The sequence below is a fragment of the Odocoileus virginianus genome, chromosome 9 (genome assembly GCF_023699985.2).
Source record: "Odocoileus virginianus isolate 20LAN1187 ecotype Illinois chromosome 9, Ovbor_1.2, whole genome shotgun sequence".
NCBI lineage: Eukaryota > Metazoa > Chordata > Mammalia > Artiodactyla > Cervidae > Odocoileus > Odocoileus virginianus.
This window is the reverse complement of record NC_069682.1, coordinates 60,585,394-60,599,824: the sequence shown is the minus strand read 5'-3', so window position 1 is coordinate 60,599,824 and position 14,431 is coordinate 60,585,394. Positions and strand designations below refer to the sequence as shown.

The window sequence follows — 14,431 nt, the reverse complement described above, 5'->3', positions numbered from 1 at the left end:
GCAGGCTACAGTCCATGGGGTCACAAAGAGCTGGACACCACTGAGTGACTAACACTGTCACTTTTTCCCAAAGTCTTTACTATTTAATCCTCTCAACAACTCTGGCAAATAAACCCTGCAGAGATTTCACCAAGGCATCCTGACTCCCACAGGGTAGCGTGCTTTTACTGTTCAACGAATATATAAAGAAAACCATGTATGGAATGCAAATTTTTCTGGCAACTACAATTTGAAAGTAAAATGACAGACATGAATTTTAGCAATATATTTTATTTGACCCAATATGTGCAAAGTATTATCAATCCAACGTGTAACCAATATAAAAAATTATTGAGATACTTTACATTACTTTCTTTTCATACGAAGTCCTGTGTGTATTTCACAGGTCAGCATATCCCAATTCCGACTTGCCACATTTCAAGGGCTCGTAAACACGTGGCTAGAGGCCACTATATGAGGCTACGCATTAGTAATCCTAAAGTTAAAAGCAGAACCCACAAAGCCACCTGTCTCTTGATTTCAGAAGACAGGCATAATAATAACAAAGAGTTCTTGGGCATTTACTCTGCGCCGTAAGACGGCCAAGTTTTATTACTACATGTGTAGAGGACCTTGTACACGTAATCCACCCGCAACCAGGTGAGTGTACTACCCTTCTCTTTCGAATGAACCAGAGAACTGTCCCGAGTTGGGCCCTCCCCCAGTGCCTGACCACCGTCCCGTTGTCCTGCCACCCGCCGGGCGCCAGCCAGCGCAAGTCCTCGGTTCGCCGCCATCCTAATCAGGGCCAAGTACAGAGGCGCGCTTGCAGGGGCGGACACAGGTCACCTGCAAGCTGAAGCGATCAAGGCGGGCCAAGACGATATTGGGCTCCTCCTCCGGCTTGGGCGGTGGCTTCGGCACCTGCTCCTCCTCCGACCCCTCCTCCGGTTCATCCTCCAGCTCCTCCTCCTCTGACTTCTCCCCCTCCGACTCCGATTCCTCCTCTGACTCCTCCTCCTCCGACTTCTCTTCGAACAGGTGCTCGGAGGTGCCACCATCCGGAGCCAGCCATGGTGAGCTAAGATTGGTCTGTAGCCCCTCAGGCGCCGCCACCTCCAGACCCGACGTGGGAACGCCAGGCGGCGCCGCTTCCGGGAGCCCAGATCCGGCTTCCGGACTCTCGTGCGCCGAGCTCATCATAGAGGAGCCAGCGGGCACTCCCACTTCCGGCCGCCCCAGGCGCTTCGCAGGCTCTGGCAAGCTCGGCGCGCCCTCCGCCCACCTCCGTCAGGGTCGCGCGCTCCGCCCAGTAGGGGAAAAAGTCTCCTTTGCCCCGCCCCCTTGCAGACGCAGAGCTGAGCCAACAACGGCTGGACAAAGAGTGACGTACGGGGCCAGAGTCATGGCGGCCACGGAGCAAAGCTTGGCTCCAGCCGGAATCCCCGCGTCGCCCTCGGAGAAAGAAGAAGGAGCCGGCCCGAGCTCATGCCCGGAGCGTGACCCTGCGGGCTCCTCCTCGACTCCTGAAGCCCCACTATCTATCCCCGACTCCTCCAATTCCAGCGCCGCGGTCCCCGAGGCGAATGTTACGCCTCCTGCGGCGGCCTCCGCCTCCCTAGACCTGCCTGTCGGACCCGCACCCCAGGGCCCTGCGCCGCTTGCCGAAGCTTCTCCGCGCTCCCCTCCAGGTCCAGGCGGCTCCCGGCCCGGCCCAGAGACTTTCCGCCAGCGATTCCGGCAATTCCGCTACCAGGACGCTGCAGGCCCACGGGAGGCGTTCCGACAGCTTCGGGAGCTCTCCCGCCAGTGGCTGCGGCCCGACATCCGCACAAAGGAGCAGATCGTGGAGATGCTAGTGCAGGAGCAGCTGCTCGCCATCCTGCCCGAGTCGGCGCGGGCGCGGCGGCTTCGCCGCCGCACCGACGTGCGCATCACCGGCTGAACGGCGGAGCTGCGGGCGACCCGAGTCAGGCACTCTCTGGACTGGAGCCATGATCAGGTCCGGGATCGTGAGCCTGGCTCCCCAATACGCGATAATGAAAAATGAGTTTTGGCGGTTCTTGCAATCTCGTGTGTCCTTTCCGGTGTTTAGTTTCCCGAACCTATTTCCACTCTCTCTGGCTAGTTGTGAAACCAAGTTGGGGGCCCATGAGAATAAAGCGTTTGTTTCTTACTCACTTGGCCTTCGTTGGCTTTTGTGGGATCATTATGTGTTGGCTATGGGTCGCCACATCTGGGAATTTTTTTCCTGCGCGTTCCCCAGCGCCCCACATGGGTTTCCTTTGTTTGGTTGGAGCCTGTGCAATGAGGACTCCAGCAGCCTGGTTCCATATTCTCCCGTACCTCTCATTGGCTAGAATTTGAGCTTGTTTTCCTACCTAAGCGGATAGAGGACAGTGGTACTATTGTATGTGGTTGTGGATCGTGCAGGCAGATTGGTGGCTGTACTAAGTGCTGATTTAACTGGCTGCTGCTGCTACAACAATACTGCCCTCAACTTGCTTCATCAGCCTACCTTGTCTGCGCAGTCTTCCCCAGAGGCCCAAGTTACAGGGCTGTTTTAGTAAGTGTTCACTGCAGGTCCTTACCGAGAGAGGCTAGTTCTTGTGAACTCTGGTTTAAGCCTCTAGACCCCTTTCTTACCAAATTTTAGGCCTCTTGAAAGATTTAAGGTACAGATTTGGTGTGAACTGATGGATTATTTACATTGTTGGAGCTACTCATAACTTTCTAAAATAAGCATAATTGTTTAGGAAGAGAAGAGATTTGGCAAATAATAGGGAAGCTCTGCAGTATAACTCCATTTCTTGAGTCTTCTGCACACCCAGGAAGGAGCTGATTGGGGTCCAAGGTCGTTTGGCTTGGCCTTCGGAAGGGTCCTAATTGTCATGGGTGCCATTTTTTAATATAAGAAAGGCCAGCCCTGTCTTCCCTGCACTGCTTTCAACAAGCAAAATGGTAACAGTCCTGCAGCTCACACCACAAAGCATGAGTCAAACTGCACTAGAGGGTGGTGTGGGGCATTTTACTTTTGAATACTAGACACTTTAATGAATGCAAAAGTATTTTGTATACTTCCTTGGAATTTTGGATTTAAGCCTGCATCTTCTCCCTACAGGGCTTCTCAGGTGTCTCAGTAGTAAAGAATCCACCTGCCAATGCAGGAGATCCAGGTTCAATCCTTGGGCTAGGACGATCTCTTGGAGGAGGAAATGGCAGCCCACTCCAGTATTTTTGCATGGAGAATCCCATAGACAGTGAAGCCTGGTGGACTACAGTCCACAGGGTCACAAAGAGTCGGACATGACTGAGCATGCATGTGTGGCTATCTCCCTGACAAAGATAAATCTATTTAGAATGTAAAAGCAGACTTGCTTTAAAAGGTAATGTTTATGGAAAATTAATGCACATTAAAGATTGAGTAGATAACAAATGACTAAAACGTAGCAACAAAACCTGTTTTAATTTTCCAAATACAGATACAGAAGTTTGCATGTTTTGCAAATATTGCTTCAAAGCAACATTTCTATATACAGCGCCTTCTGTTCTAACAGCGCGTAAACATAGATATGTATCCACAGTGCAATGTTGGCTCATCAAGGGTCCACGTTGCATACACTCATCACTTGAAACAAAATGATTAGTCAAACCAGAACTGTTTTTATCAAGGCAATTTTTCTTTTTTATAGGTGGATAGTTTTTCTCAAAAGAAAACTTAGGTAGTGTACATATTTCTAAATGGTAACAGTAATATTTGCAAAGAACAGTTTCCAGTGCTCCAGCTTGGGGTTAATTCAGCTTGACCAAGGAATTGGGGATGGAGCCCCTCAACATGGCTTTAAATTAGGGAAGCACACTGAAGTCATCAGAACTTCGGAGTCATCCCCGCTTCCCAAAGGACAAAAGTCACAATCAATGAAAAGGGATTATTTCCTTTACAAAAAGCATAAAATAAACCCAATAATGACCACTTGGTAAAGTTAGGGTAACTCAGTTTCTTCTTCCATCTTGAAAAAGACGTGAGATTTGACCACTGTTAACAGCTTCCCCAGAAGTGATGGTCAAATGTGTTTTCAGGAAAGAAAAATCAGTAATTTAATAATATTAATACTAGTCACTGTACCTCACAGTTGTGGCTACAGAAAATCATCCTGTTTCTTCCCTTTGCGGACAAGCATCACACAGTTCTTAAAATGTGGCCACCTGATAAATTACACAAAATACAGACAGATGCCATGCACACTCCTTGAGCATTTCTTCCCACACCAAAAGTACTAACGTTAGCAATGGGAAGCAACCTCATAGAGGAATTGTGTCAGCTTTATCACAGATGTCGTAGCCACATGTATTCTCTCTGATAGATAAGCTCCAGCAGGTCAACTTGCCCTATATTCATTTTATATCAAATGGTGAATTAAATCACTAGACAAAGCATTCCCTGAAACAGATCTTGGTACAGAGGCCCTTGTGACCACAATTACCTGTGCCGTAAAGCCTAACCATCCCGGAGGTCACCGGAGATCCTGTCATTGCTATTGAGATATTGGCTACTTCACGTTTACATAGTAAAGATTTGCAGCATATAACATTATAGATCCATAAACCCAGAATTAACTCATGAGTGTTAATGGACAGCTGTGCTTCGATTTTTGCCTTTAGTGATAGGAAAACTAAATGGTAAAATGGGTCATTCCTCAAAGCGTAGAACAGTTTCTTTAACTTTACCTAGTAAGGAAAAAACAAAACAATTACACGTGGAACCGTAACCTGCGAGAGTAACAAATATTATCTCCAAAGGTACAAACTGTACCTGGACCTTAAGCAGCATAATCACCTTGATCTCACAAAATAATACAAACAGGAAATTTAAAGTGTTAAAGTATATTAAAAACAATTCTGAAAATGCTGACTACTGAACATACACCCTTCAGGGAAGGAGAAAAGCGGCAGATGTAGAATCTGGTTTCTCTACAACAATATAAAATAAGGTCATCCCCCAAACCACATCTTTGTAGCAAATCTTTACAGTGAAAGAGTTCAAATTTGGGAGAACCATTTTGGGGACATTAAATAGAACTGATAAGCTGTCAACATTAAGAAGTGGGTAGAAAATGCTGTCCTTCGGGTTCCAGACCCTGTCTGCTTCCGTTTGGGATTCCTCCTAGATTCTTATGACAGGGAGATTCTACTTCTTCCACAGGCTGTATGGGTTCTGCAATGAAAGACACAACCCAGCCAATTCTGGGGTGAACCCCGGTACCATGAAGTCATGCAAAAGAGGTGGTGAGAAAGTGAAGAGTTCTAGGGAGAAGGCAGGCCGGCCCAGGCCTCTACTCCTTCCCAACCTCCACACAAGGGTGAAGTCACGATATTCCCACGAAGTTGGAAAAATGAAAATGATGCCTGCTGCCTAAATTCATGCCAGGCAGAAACCCAGAAGGCTTGGCATATGCCCCAACCTGACATAGAAGTCAATTAAATAAGCTGCAAGTAGAATTTACAACTGTTTCCGACTACACTTTTTTGGCTCTCATTCCATTTATCATCAGTGGCACGATTTCAAGTGAAGTTTGTGCAAAAAGACTCACTCTCCATTCAACAATGTGCACAGAAGAAGGGAATCCCAAGAGTCTATCCGCCACCTTCCTGGTAGGCTTCGAGATCAGAGTGCCCTCCCTTCCAGCAGCCAAAATGGCCTCTTTGTTCAAGTCCATCATACCCCTGCCCAGATCCCTGAAGTCAGTCGGTGTCACGTGCATTCGGCATGCTAGGTTTATTTATTTAAATACGTGAAGCTCCTCCTGCAGGTGCCCCAGGATTGTGCCCCCATTAGTCTGGGGTGCCCAGTTTCATGTTGAGCAGCAGAGTGCGATCTGCTGCACCTTGCCCAGGTCCGTCAGCAGCTGCTTGATGCAATGCTTGAGCTGCGGAAGCCTGGCCAGAGGCTCTGGGGGCTCCAGTTCCCCAGTGTAGTCCAGCCAGCTCTCCAACACTGTGGGCAGAAGAGAGACAGGACCTGGTGAGTTTCCAACACTTGATTTGCAAGAATGTCAGCACTTCATCTCATCTGACCACTAATCGGGGGGTGGGGGAGTGGCAGGGAGGGGAGACCATTTCAGGCAACACTGACTCATCACCCGCTCTGGGAAGTACTACTCCTCGGACAAAGTTAAATGCTGCAGAGCAGTGCTGTCTAATAGAAGTTTCTGTGATGATGGAAATGGGCTATGTCTGTGTTGTCTAATACCGCCACTACCCATATGTAGCTACTGAGCATTTAAAACATGGCAAATGCAACTGAGAAACTGGGTTTAAATTTTATTCCATTTTAATTAGCCACACATAGCTAATGACTATTGCGTTAGTCTATAGTCTAGTAGGCTTTGAAATACCCACCTTTCTCAGTGTTACTGCCCCACTTTCATAGTGAAAGTGAAAGTGAAGTCGCTCAGTCGTGTCCAACTCTGCGACCCCATAGACTGCAGTCCACCATAGACTGTAGCCTACCATGGACTGTAGCCTACAAGCTTCTCCATCCATGGGATTTTCCAGGCAAGAGTACCTTCAAAGGCTTTCTCATACTGAAAATCAGAGAGCCTGGTGTGTTAGCCTTCTGTTAAGAAAAGTGACTCTAACAGGACTTGAAAAGGTGTATTTTTATCTCCATAAATTGATGTGTTTCATATTGATTCCTAGCATGAGTAGCACTAAATACTCTGATTTCATTTCCTAAATATTTAATGTAAGATGACTAGGTAATAAGTTTCCCAGGTGGTGCAGTGGTAAAGAATCCACCTGCCAGTGCAGGAGACAAAGGAGATACAGGTTTGATCTTTGGGTCAGGCAGATCACCTGGAGGAGGAAATAGCAACTGACTCCACTATGCTTGCGTGGGAAATCCCATGGACAGAGGATCCTGGTGGGCTACAGTCCATGGGGTCACAAAGAGCTGGACACTACTGAACACAACCAGGTAATAACAAACTTGATTATCATTAGCTCAATATCTAAAAAGCTGTCTTGCTTCTGTGAGCATGATTTTTCTATAGAAAGATATTTATTCTTTCCCAAGCCACTCCCTTAAGCTCTGGCATTTGGGGAGAGGTCATCCAGGAACCCTGATTCTTTAACAAAAGCCACCCCCAGCCTGCCTGTAGTCTTTCTAGTCTGTGCACCAACCTGTACTGAGAACTTTCTGGACCCTCAAGCCAGAGGTGCAGAAAGAGGAAGACCATGCAGGGCCTGTTCCTCAAGCAGTCTGCAGCCTTGCACACACTGCTCTGCCCTCTTCAGACCAGTCCTTCATCTTCCTGCCCACCTTTCTAAACCCTTTGTCCCCTGCAAGCTATTTCTCAGGGAACCCTACCCCACTCTATAATCTGAATCCGGTCCCTGAGTCACAGGTGCTATGCTATCACTGGCTCTCCTTTAGAGCACTTATCTTGGTTTGTAATTAAAAATAATACGATGGGGCTGCCCTGGTGGTCCAGCGATTGAGAATTCACCGGGCAGTGCAGGGGATACCAGTTCCATCCCTGGTACAGGAAAATCCCACATGCCACAGGGCAACTAAGGCTGGGTGCCACAACTACTGACTCTGCGTTCTAGAGCTTGTGAGCCGCAACACCAAGCCCGTGTGCTGCAGCTACTGAAACCCCAGCACCCTAGAACCCATGCTCTGCAACAAAAGAAGCCATCGCAATTGCTAAGCATGTGTGTGTGCACTCAGTTCGTGTTGTATCTGACTCTTTGAGACCCCATGGACTGTAGTCCACCAGGTTTCTCTGTCCAGGGAATTTTCCAGGCAAGAATATTGGAATGGGTTGCCGTGCCCTCCTCCAGGGGAATCTTTCCAACCCAGGGATAGAACCTGTGTCTTTTATGTCTTCCTATATTAGCAAGCAGGTTCTTTACCACTGAACCACCTGGGAAGCTCACAATTGCTGACAGGCCCCTGCTAAAGCCACTGGAACTACCTCAGATCTGGTTCAGGCTCACCTAAGATGTCCCCCAACACCTTGGTGACCCAGTAGGCATACACAGGGAGAAAGAACCAATCAGTGTGCAGACTAGAAGAGTGTAGCCCAGAGGTCCCCAAACTTTTGGCACCAGGGACCAGCTTGGTGGAATACAATTTTTCCATGGACAGGGGTGGTGAGGGGGGCAGATTTCAGGATGATTCAAGCACATTACACTTATTGCACACTATTTCAAATCTAATACTGCCCTGATCTGACAGGAGGTACCACCAGTCTGAGGCCCAGAGGTTGGGGACCCATGGTCTAGGCCACTCATCGTCTATGAACTTGGTTAGGAGTAGTGTTTGGAACCACTAAGGGGGAAGTCTTCTCTCTAGATCTGCAGAAATGAAGACCAGACACATAACTGCGGGAGCCAACAGCACCTCCTCTGGACCCCAGCATCTAGCCAGCCGGCCTTCTCTCCACACCAGGTGCTGGACCATAACCCCAAGTTTTTCTTTTAAGGAAGCTCAATGGTATGATGACTGCAAACAAGGCAGAAGGTTATAAGAATAAAGTTTCATTTCAAATACATTCAAATACATTCCTCCAGACGATCTAGATAGAGACTATCTAGATAAGATAACATTAAAATATATATATATATAATGCTAAAATATTCAGTGTCATTCATGTCATTCATGGTCATTAAATATCTTTATCTTTTAGTTTTATAAGACTGTTCACACAACTACATAAGTTATTAAATAATGGTTAAATACTCAAACAATAACATTTGTTAAAGTATAACCAGTCAATATAACAGCTTATTAGATTTTTAAAAAGGAATGTTATATACAAATTCCTATAAAAGATGTTTATCTTGAGGTATTTAGATGAAATGAAGATAGTAGAAATAAAATGCGATTTTGAAGAATCTTAATTAAATACAACACAAAGTCTGTTTACGTGAATAAAATCTTTAAATTTCAAATTGATTTTCTTAATTCCAGTACTTCTCAGGGCCTGGAATATAAGAATACAGACAGTGTATATGGCTCCAAATGAGTAAGACACATAAAGAGCCCTCTGAAAGCCCAGAGAAGGGAGTTCAGGCCCCTCATCCTGGCCTGGCCACACTGTCCACTCAGTGATCTCAGGGCTGGAGCAGCCCACGCTGGGCGGGAGGGGTACATCGGTGATTAAGTAGGTAGGCTCTGACCTCTCCCCTAGGGGCAGGATTCTTTGCCAACAACAGAACCTTTGCCCTGTTTCTACAGTGCCTGAGCTTCTTCTCAGGGACCCAGAGTCAATTCCACAATTTTTAGTCCATCATTGGATCCCCTTTCAGCTTTCTACTAGCAAGGTTTTCCATAGACTTGGCATCTGTTATAGTTCTAAGGAGCTCAAGGAAACCTTTTAGGAGTGAAGAGAGACAAAAACACTCTAGCTTTCAGCAACACCCTCATAATGGACCCTGGACTGGCCTGCCATTCGCAGTTCAGCAGGTTTGCCTCTGGGGCAGGCCAGGAAGTGTGAGGGCACATTAGTCTTTGTCCTCCAACAGGGCCATCCCTTTCCCAGTCAGCCACCTCTTACCATCCTGCCTCAGTCACCCCTCCTGTAGCAAGAAACACAGCTCTCTCCAAGGCTCCACTTTAGTCCCTGGAGCTCCAGGAAGCCTTCCTGTTCTCGCTTCCCCTCTCGAGAGCTGTCCTCCTCTAGCCTGACCTCACCCACACCCTGTGACCTTTGCTTACATAACACATGGGATTTTTCTTCTGAGTTATTCCATCCCCAATTATAGTAATAATAGCCTAGCTATCCTCAGAATCCTCAAACGAAACATTTATTTCTTAATCAGGCTTCTTTCTAAGGATGAAAAAATAATAATAATACTTAGGAAATAAGAGAACAAGAAAGAAGGAAGTATGTCTTCAAAAACCAAACTAACACCCTGGGGAATCAACATTTCAGTCTTCCAAGCCTATCTGATAACTTAAAATCTGGGGGCAACATAAATGACTCAGTCAAGTTCTAAAATATCTGCTGATAAAGAGGAGAAGGCTTCATTTTAGATTTTAGGAAAGGCTGAAATAAAAGGGGTTTTCAGATTAATCCTCAGACATCCTAAAAGCTCAAAGTGTCCAAGTATCAGTTCCCCACAGAACTCGGTCAGTAAAGATTTGCTCAGAACACACACTGCCCACCGGCAGTCCAGCTGCTCCTCTGCACTCTTTCCTGGGCAGAAGGGACTGGGAAAGTGAGGTGGGACCCCTGACATCCCACAGCTCTTAGAAGTGCCCAGTCGATACTGAAAGTCAAGCTTGGCCATCTTGAGGGGAGAATGGAGATGAGGGGACTGACAGAAGAAGAGGCAAGATCACAGCTATCCCTGGAGAGCCAAATCAGAGGGTTCAGAAAGCAGCTCCTCCTACTGGCCCACAGAGTCTGCCAAGGACGGGGAACCCAGGAGGGAGCCGTACCATCCAGCTCCTTCTCAATGGAGTCCATCCTGTGCGTGACTTCGTCCTGAAGGGATTCCACGTGCGTCAGCAGGTTAAACTGCCACTGGTGCTGGGAGCTCAGCACCCCCTCTCCCCCTCTGTCCAGCAGCTTCCGGGCGGGGGCTGCCTCAGGCAGGACCTTTTTGGAGACACAGTCCCTCACCTGGGGGTGCAAGAGCATCAGAGTTACCGGACAGAGCAGCTCCCAGTCCTTTTCCAACCAGCCAGTGTTGGCAACCATTTGAGAACCCAGTTGCAGTTCGAATAGTCCCAATTGCTACCTCCCTGCCTCCCTCCTTCTCTTTCAGGCACCGGGCAGAAGCGGGCCTGCTGTACCAATAACAACCATCTCAGGGCCCGCAGACCTCTGGCTCGGAGGCTCCCAAGCTGCTTCCCAATGAATGCCCCAATGCCTGAGGCCTGAAGCAGGCCTCACAGAACCACTTCCCGAAACCTGGGATCAGAGTAGAGCAGGGCAAGTGTGGACGAGTGTCAGTATGTGGGTGTTCATATGTAGACAAACTAATTTTAAGTCCTAGTTCCATGTCTTGCTGAACGCATGCACCTGGATGAGTTACTTCACTTCCCTGGGCCTCTGTTCCCTCATGGGAAAGTAGTAGTAGTAAAACCTACTTTCAAAGTTCACGAGGATCAAATAGGATAACGTGAATAAAACACAGTGCTGGCCTGTGGTCAATCTGCCAGTCATGAAAGAGATTTTTAACTCTAGCTGCCTTGTTTAGGCCCAGGACATCTTGATTTTTTTCATCATGTTTCAGGTGCCTCTAGGCAATTTGCATAATTTGCACGACCACAGACCTTTTCTGGGGTTTGTGACTACAACCCTTCATTCATTGATTGGAAATAAAATAGGTTCTAGTTGACATCTATGGAGGAGTGACTGTGTGCAGAGCCACATGCTGAGCGCTTTCCACAGGTGTGCTGCGCAGTAAACTGAGGGGTCACCGTCACCAGCTTCACTTGGCAGGGGGGTAAGGAGACACCTCTGCGGAGGTGAAGGGACCTACTCAGAGTCACACAGCAAGTGGCCGAGTCCAGACTTGAAACTGGGTCTGCCTCCAAAGACTGTGTCCTCACCAGCCTTACCCAGTCCTGCTTAGACCCTGGCAAGGACACAGGCTGAACAAGGGATAATGCCCACCGCTGAGGGGCTTCTAATCTAGGCTACTCCCCCTCAGCGAGAGGCAGCGATGGACTTAGGGTGGTGATGTCACCCCACACAGTGGAGTCTGTGACAGTAAGTATGACAAGGGTGGGGAAGCTCTCATCACCCAAACCCTCACTGACAACTGAGGATGGGAAGAATGAGACTAGGGAACACTGGCAAGAGAACACACAGGGCTCCAGAAGAGAAGACTTGAGTAAAAAGAACCTGCGAGTATCTCTTGGGAAAACTGATAAAACCAGCAAACATTTGGACAAAATGGACTGTTCTTACACCAGGGCTGCAAAGTTAAAAGTAAAGTTGTCATAGAATTGTACCGAAAAACTTACTCCTGACAAAACACTTGACTCATTCTTTGCTCTTGCTAAGGATTAGCACCCAGATGCAATGATAACTTGCACTGAAGGAAAAAAACCTCATTTTCATTTGTTAAGTTCCAGTCAATTACCCTTTTCTTCTGGCTGCCTCCGACCTCTCCACCCCCACCACCACTGACTCTGCCATATTGCCGACATTTCCTAGAACCAATGATATTTGGGGTTTAAGTGGGTTTTTTTGACTTTGTACTCATTTTAAAAGACAAAAAAAAAGAACTATGATAAACAGATTTATATGCAATTTTAGAATAAACACAACTCTATCATAAACATCTTCCACTGAACATTTAGCCCTGGGAGGAGAAGGTACAAGCTCTCAAACAAGAACAAGCACAAGTGAGCCAGTACCTTTGGGGAACTGGGTTTGGGGTCACTGTCCCCTCTGTTCCTGTCTTGGTCTAGAGGCCAGCCCAAGCGCGGAGACAGAGAATCATCACCGTTCTCGTGGCGGGGGCTGACAGCGTCGTCGAGGGCAGAGCGCCGGGTCTCCACCACTAGCTTCTGTTCCACAGCCGGGTAGTAGGTGCGGGGCTTCTGGTAGCAGTGCTCGCTGGTGATATAGGACTCCTCCACGGAGCGGGGCAGGGGCAGGGGTTTCTCCACTGCCCCGTTCAAAGTTCTATAGCTTGGGGCTTCCTCCTTGCTCTTGGCTTCAGTGACACGGATGTGTTTGGAATAAGACCGCCCCTCCGCCATATGCTGCTTCCAAGGCTGGCACCACAGCTGCAGGTCAGGATGCCCCCGGCTTCTGTTGGGAGGGAAAATACTGAAAGGGCTCTAACCCTTCTAACCCTAACCCCTGGGATGACCACAGGGGCTTCCTACACTAGGAGGAAGACCTCCCACCTGGGCCAAGTGGAGCAAGCCACCAAGAGGTACAGTAGATTCACAGCCTCCGAGGAGACCACTTCCAGGCAAGCTCCTGCTGTATCACTCACAGTGAGCAGGACTGGACTGGGAGTCAGAGGACCTGGCTGCATTTCAGCTCAGCCGCTGATCACAGTGCAGCTGAGTCGAGTCACTCAGCCAGCCTCGTTCCCATTTCCTCCTCTGCAAAACTGGCTAACCCTTTGTCTGCCAGCAACTACTGAGTTTAAGTGAATTGATTTGAACAGAAGTCCAGTATTTTGTTGGCAGTAAAGAGCTCTTCAAATGGGACTTACTAAAAATAAACTTAACCTAGGAATAAACAGCCATGATAATGCTGCCATGCATGGCATTCAATTACAGAAACCCAGTGAATGCTTCCCTGGTGGCGCAGACAGTGAAGAGTCTGCCTGCAATGAGGGAGAACTGGCTCCAGTCCTAAGTCAGGAAGATCCCCTGGGAAAGGAAATGGCAACCCACTCCAGTATTCTTGCCTAGAGAATTCCATGGACAGAGGAGCCTGGTGGGCTATAGTCCATTCAGTCGCAAAGAATCAGACACAACTGAGCAACTAACACTTTCACTGATGACCCAGGAGGGAGGTGGTAACCAAAAGTCATCAAGGCATAAGCCATTAATAACAAAGTGTTTTGTTTTTAATATTTATTTACTGGTTTGGCTATGTCAGGTTTTAGTTGTGGCACTCGGGATCTCCTGTAGCGGCACACAATCTCTTTAGTTGTGGAGCATGGGCTTAGTTGCCCCACGGTATGTGGGATCTTAGTTCCCTGGCCAGGGATCAACCCAAATCCCCTGCATTGCAAGGTGGGTTCTTAACCACTGGACCACCAGAGAAGCCTCCTTAAAAAAAAAAAATGTATTTGACTATGTCAGGTTTTAGTTGCAGCATGCAGGACGTTTAGTTGTGGCATGCGAACTCTTGGTCACGGCATGTGGGATCTAGTTCCCTGACCAGGAATCAAAACCAGGCCCCCTGCACAGGGAACACATAGTTCTAGCCACTGGACCACCAAGGGAAGTCCCAATAGCAAGGTTTTTCAACATTCTTCAAAAATCTTCTGTTTTCCCCATTCCAAAGAGGATAATTTGTTATTAAAGAAGGACTCTGATCCCTTTCTGGCCAGCAGACACCTCTGAGAATCTCTGCCTATGTGTATATATGTACATAAAATTCTGTGTATGACTATAATCATTCACTGTCTGAAATCTGACACAAGAGGTCTTTTAATTTACTGACTCATAACCACTTGTATAAAAGAAAAAAATAGAAAATACTAGACTGCACCATTCTAAGAGGAGGTGTTTTGTGAAATTTTAGTATGCTTTGTACATGTGATAAAAAATGTATTTCTTTGGACAAATTCTTAGAAAAGTATAACTTTCCAAAACTGAACCAGAAAGAAATAGATCTTAACAGACCCATCACAAGCAAGGAAATCGAAACTGTAATCAGAAATCTTTCAGGAAACAAAAGCCCAGGACCAGATGGCTTCACAGCTGAATTCTACCAAAAATTTAGAGAAGAGCTAA

At 47.3% G+C, this 14,431-nt stretch overlaps 3 protein-coding genes across 8 annotated transcripts in view; 1 reads left to right on the top strand and 2 right to left on the bottom strand.

Moving 5' to 3' along the window:
- The window catches only part of CNBD2 (cyclic nucleotide binding domain containing 2), a 64,346-nt gene extending 61,971 nt beyond the window's left edge, over positions 1-2,375 (bottom strand). The window contains exon 1 of the mRNA XM_070472580.1: positions 2,161-2,375. The gene's annotated coding sequence lies outside the window, so the exon portion shown is untranslated. The remainder of the gene's footprint in view (positions 1-2,160) is intronic.
- Positions 1,385-2,155, top strand: SCAND1 (SCAN domain containing 1). Its single transcript, XM_020894082.2, has one exon. The coding sequence runs from the start codon at positions 1,385-1,387 to the stop codon at positions 1,922-1,924; it is 540 nt and encodes a 179-aa protein (XP_020749741.1). The 3' UTR covers positions 1,925-2,155.
- Positions 2,376-3,426: 1,051 nt separating the features above from the next.
- Positions 3,427-14,431, bottom strand: part of PHF20 (PHD finger protein 20) — a 136,164-nt gene continuing 125,159 nt past the window's right edge. For 3 of the 6 annotated variants that reach the window (XM_020894068.2, XM_020894074.2, XM_020894075.2), the window contains 3 exons: positions 12,362-12,779; positions 10,430-10,613; positions 3,427-5,974 (listed from right to left, as the gene is read on the bottom strand). In XM_020894068.2, coding sequence (XP_020749727.1) covers positions 5,832-5,974; positions 10,430-10,613; positions 12,362-12,779 — 745 coding nt within the window. In that variant the 3' untranslated portion in view covers positions 3,427-5,831. The other 3 variants (XM_020894072.2, XM_020894070.2, XM_020894073.2) reach the window with 3 other exon arrangements.

Excerpts from the sequence above, each read along its gene's own strand:
- SCAND1 (XM_020894082.2), top strand. The coding sequence starts at position 1,385 with ATGGCGGCCACGGAGCAAAGCTTGGCTCCAGCCGGAATCCCCGCGTCG.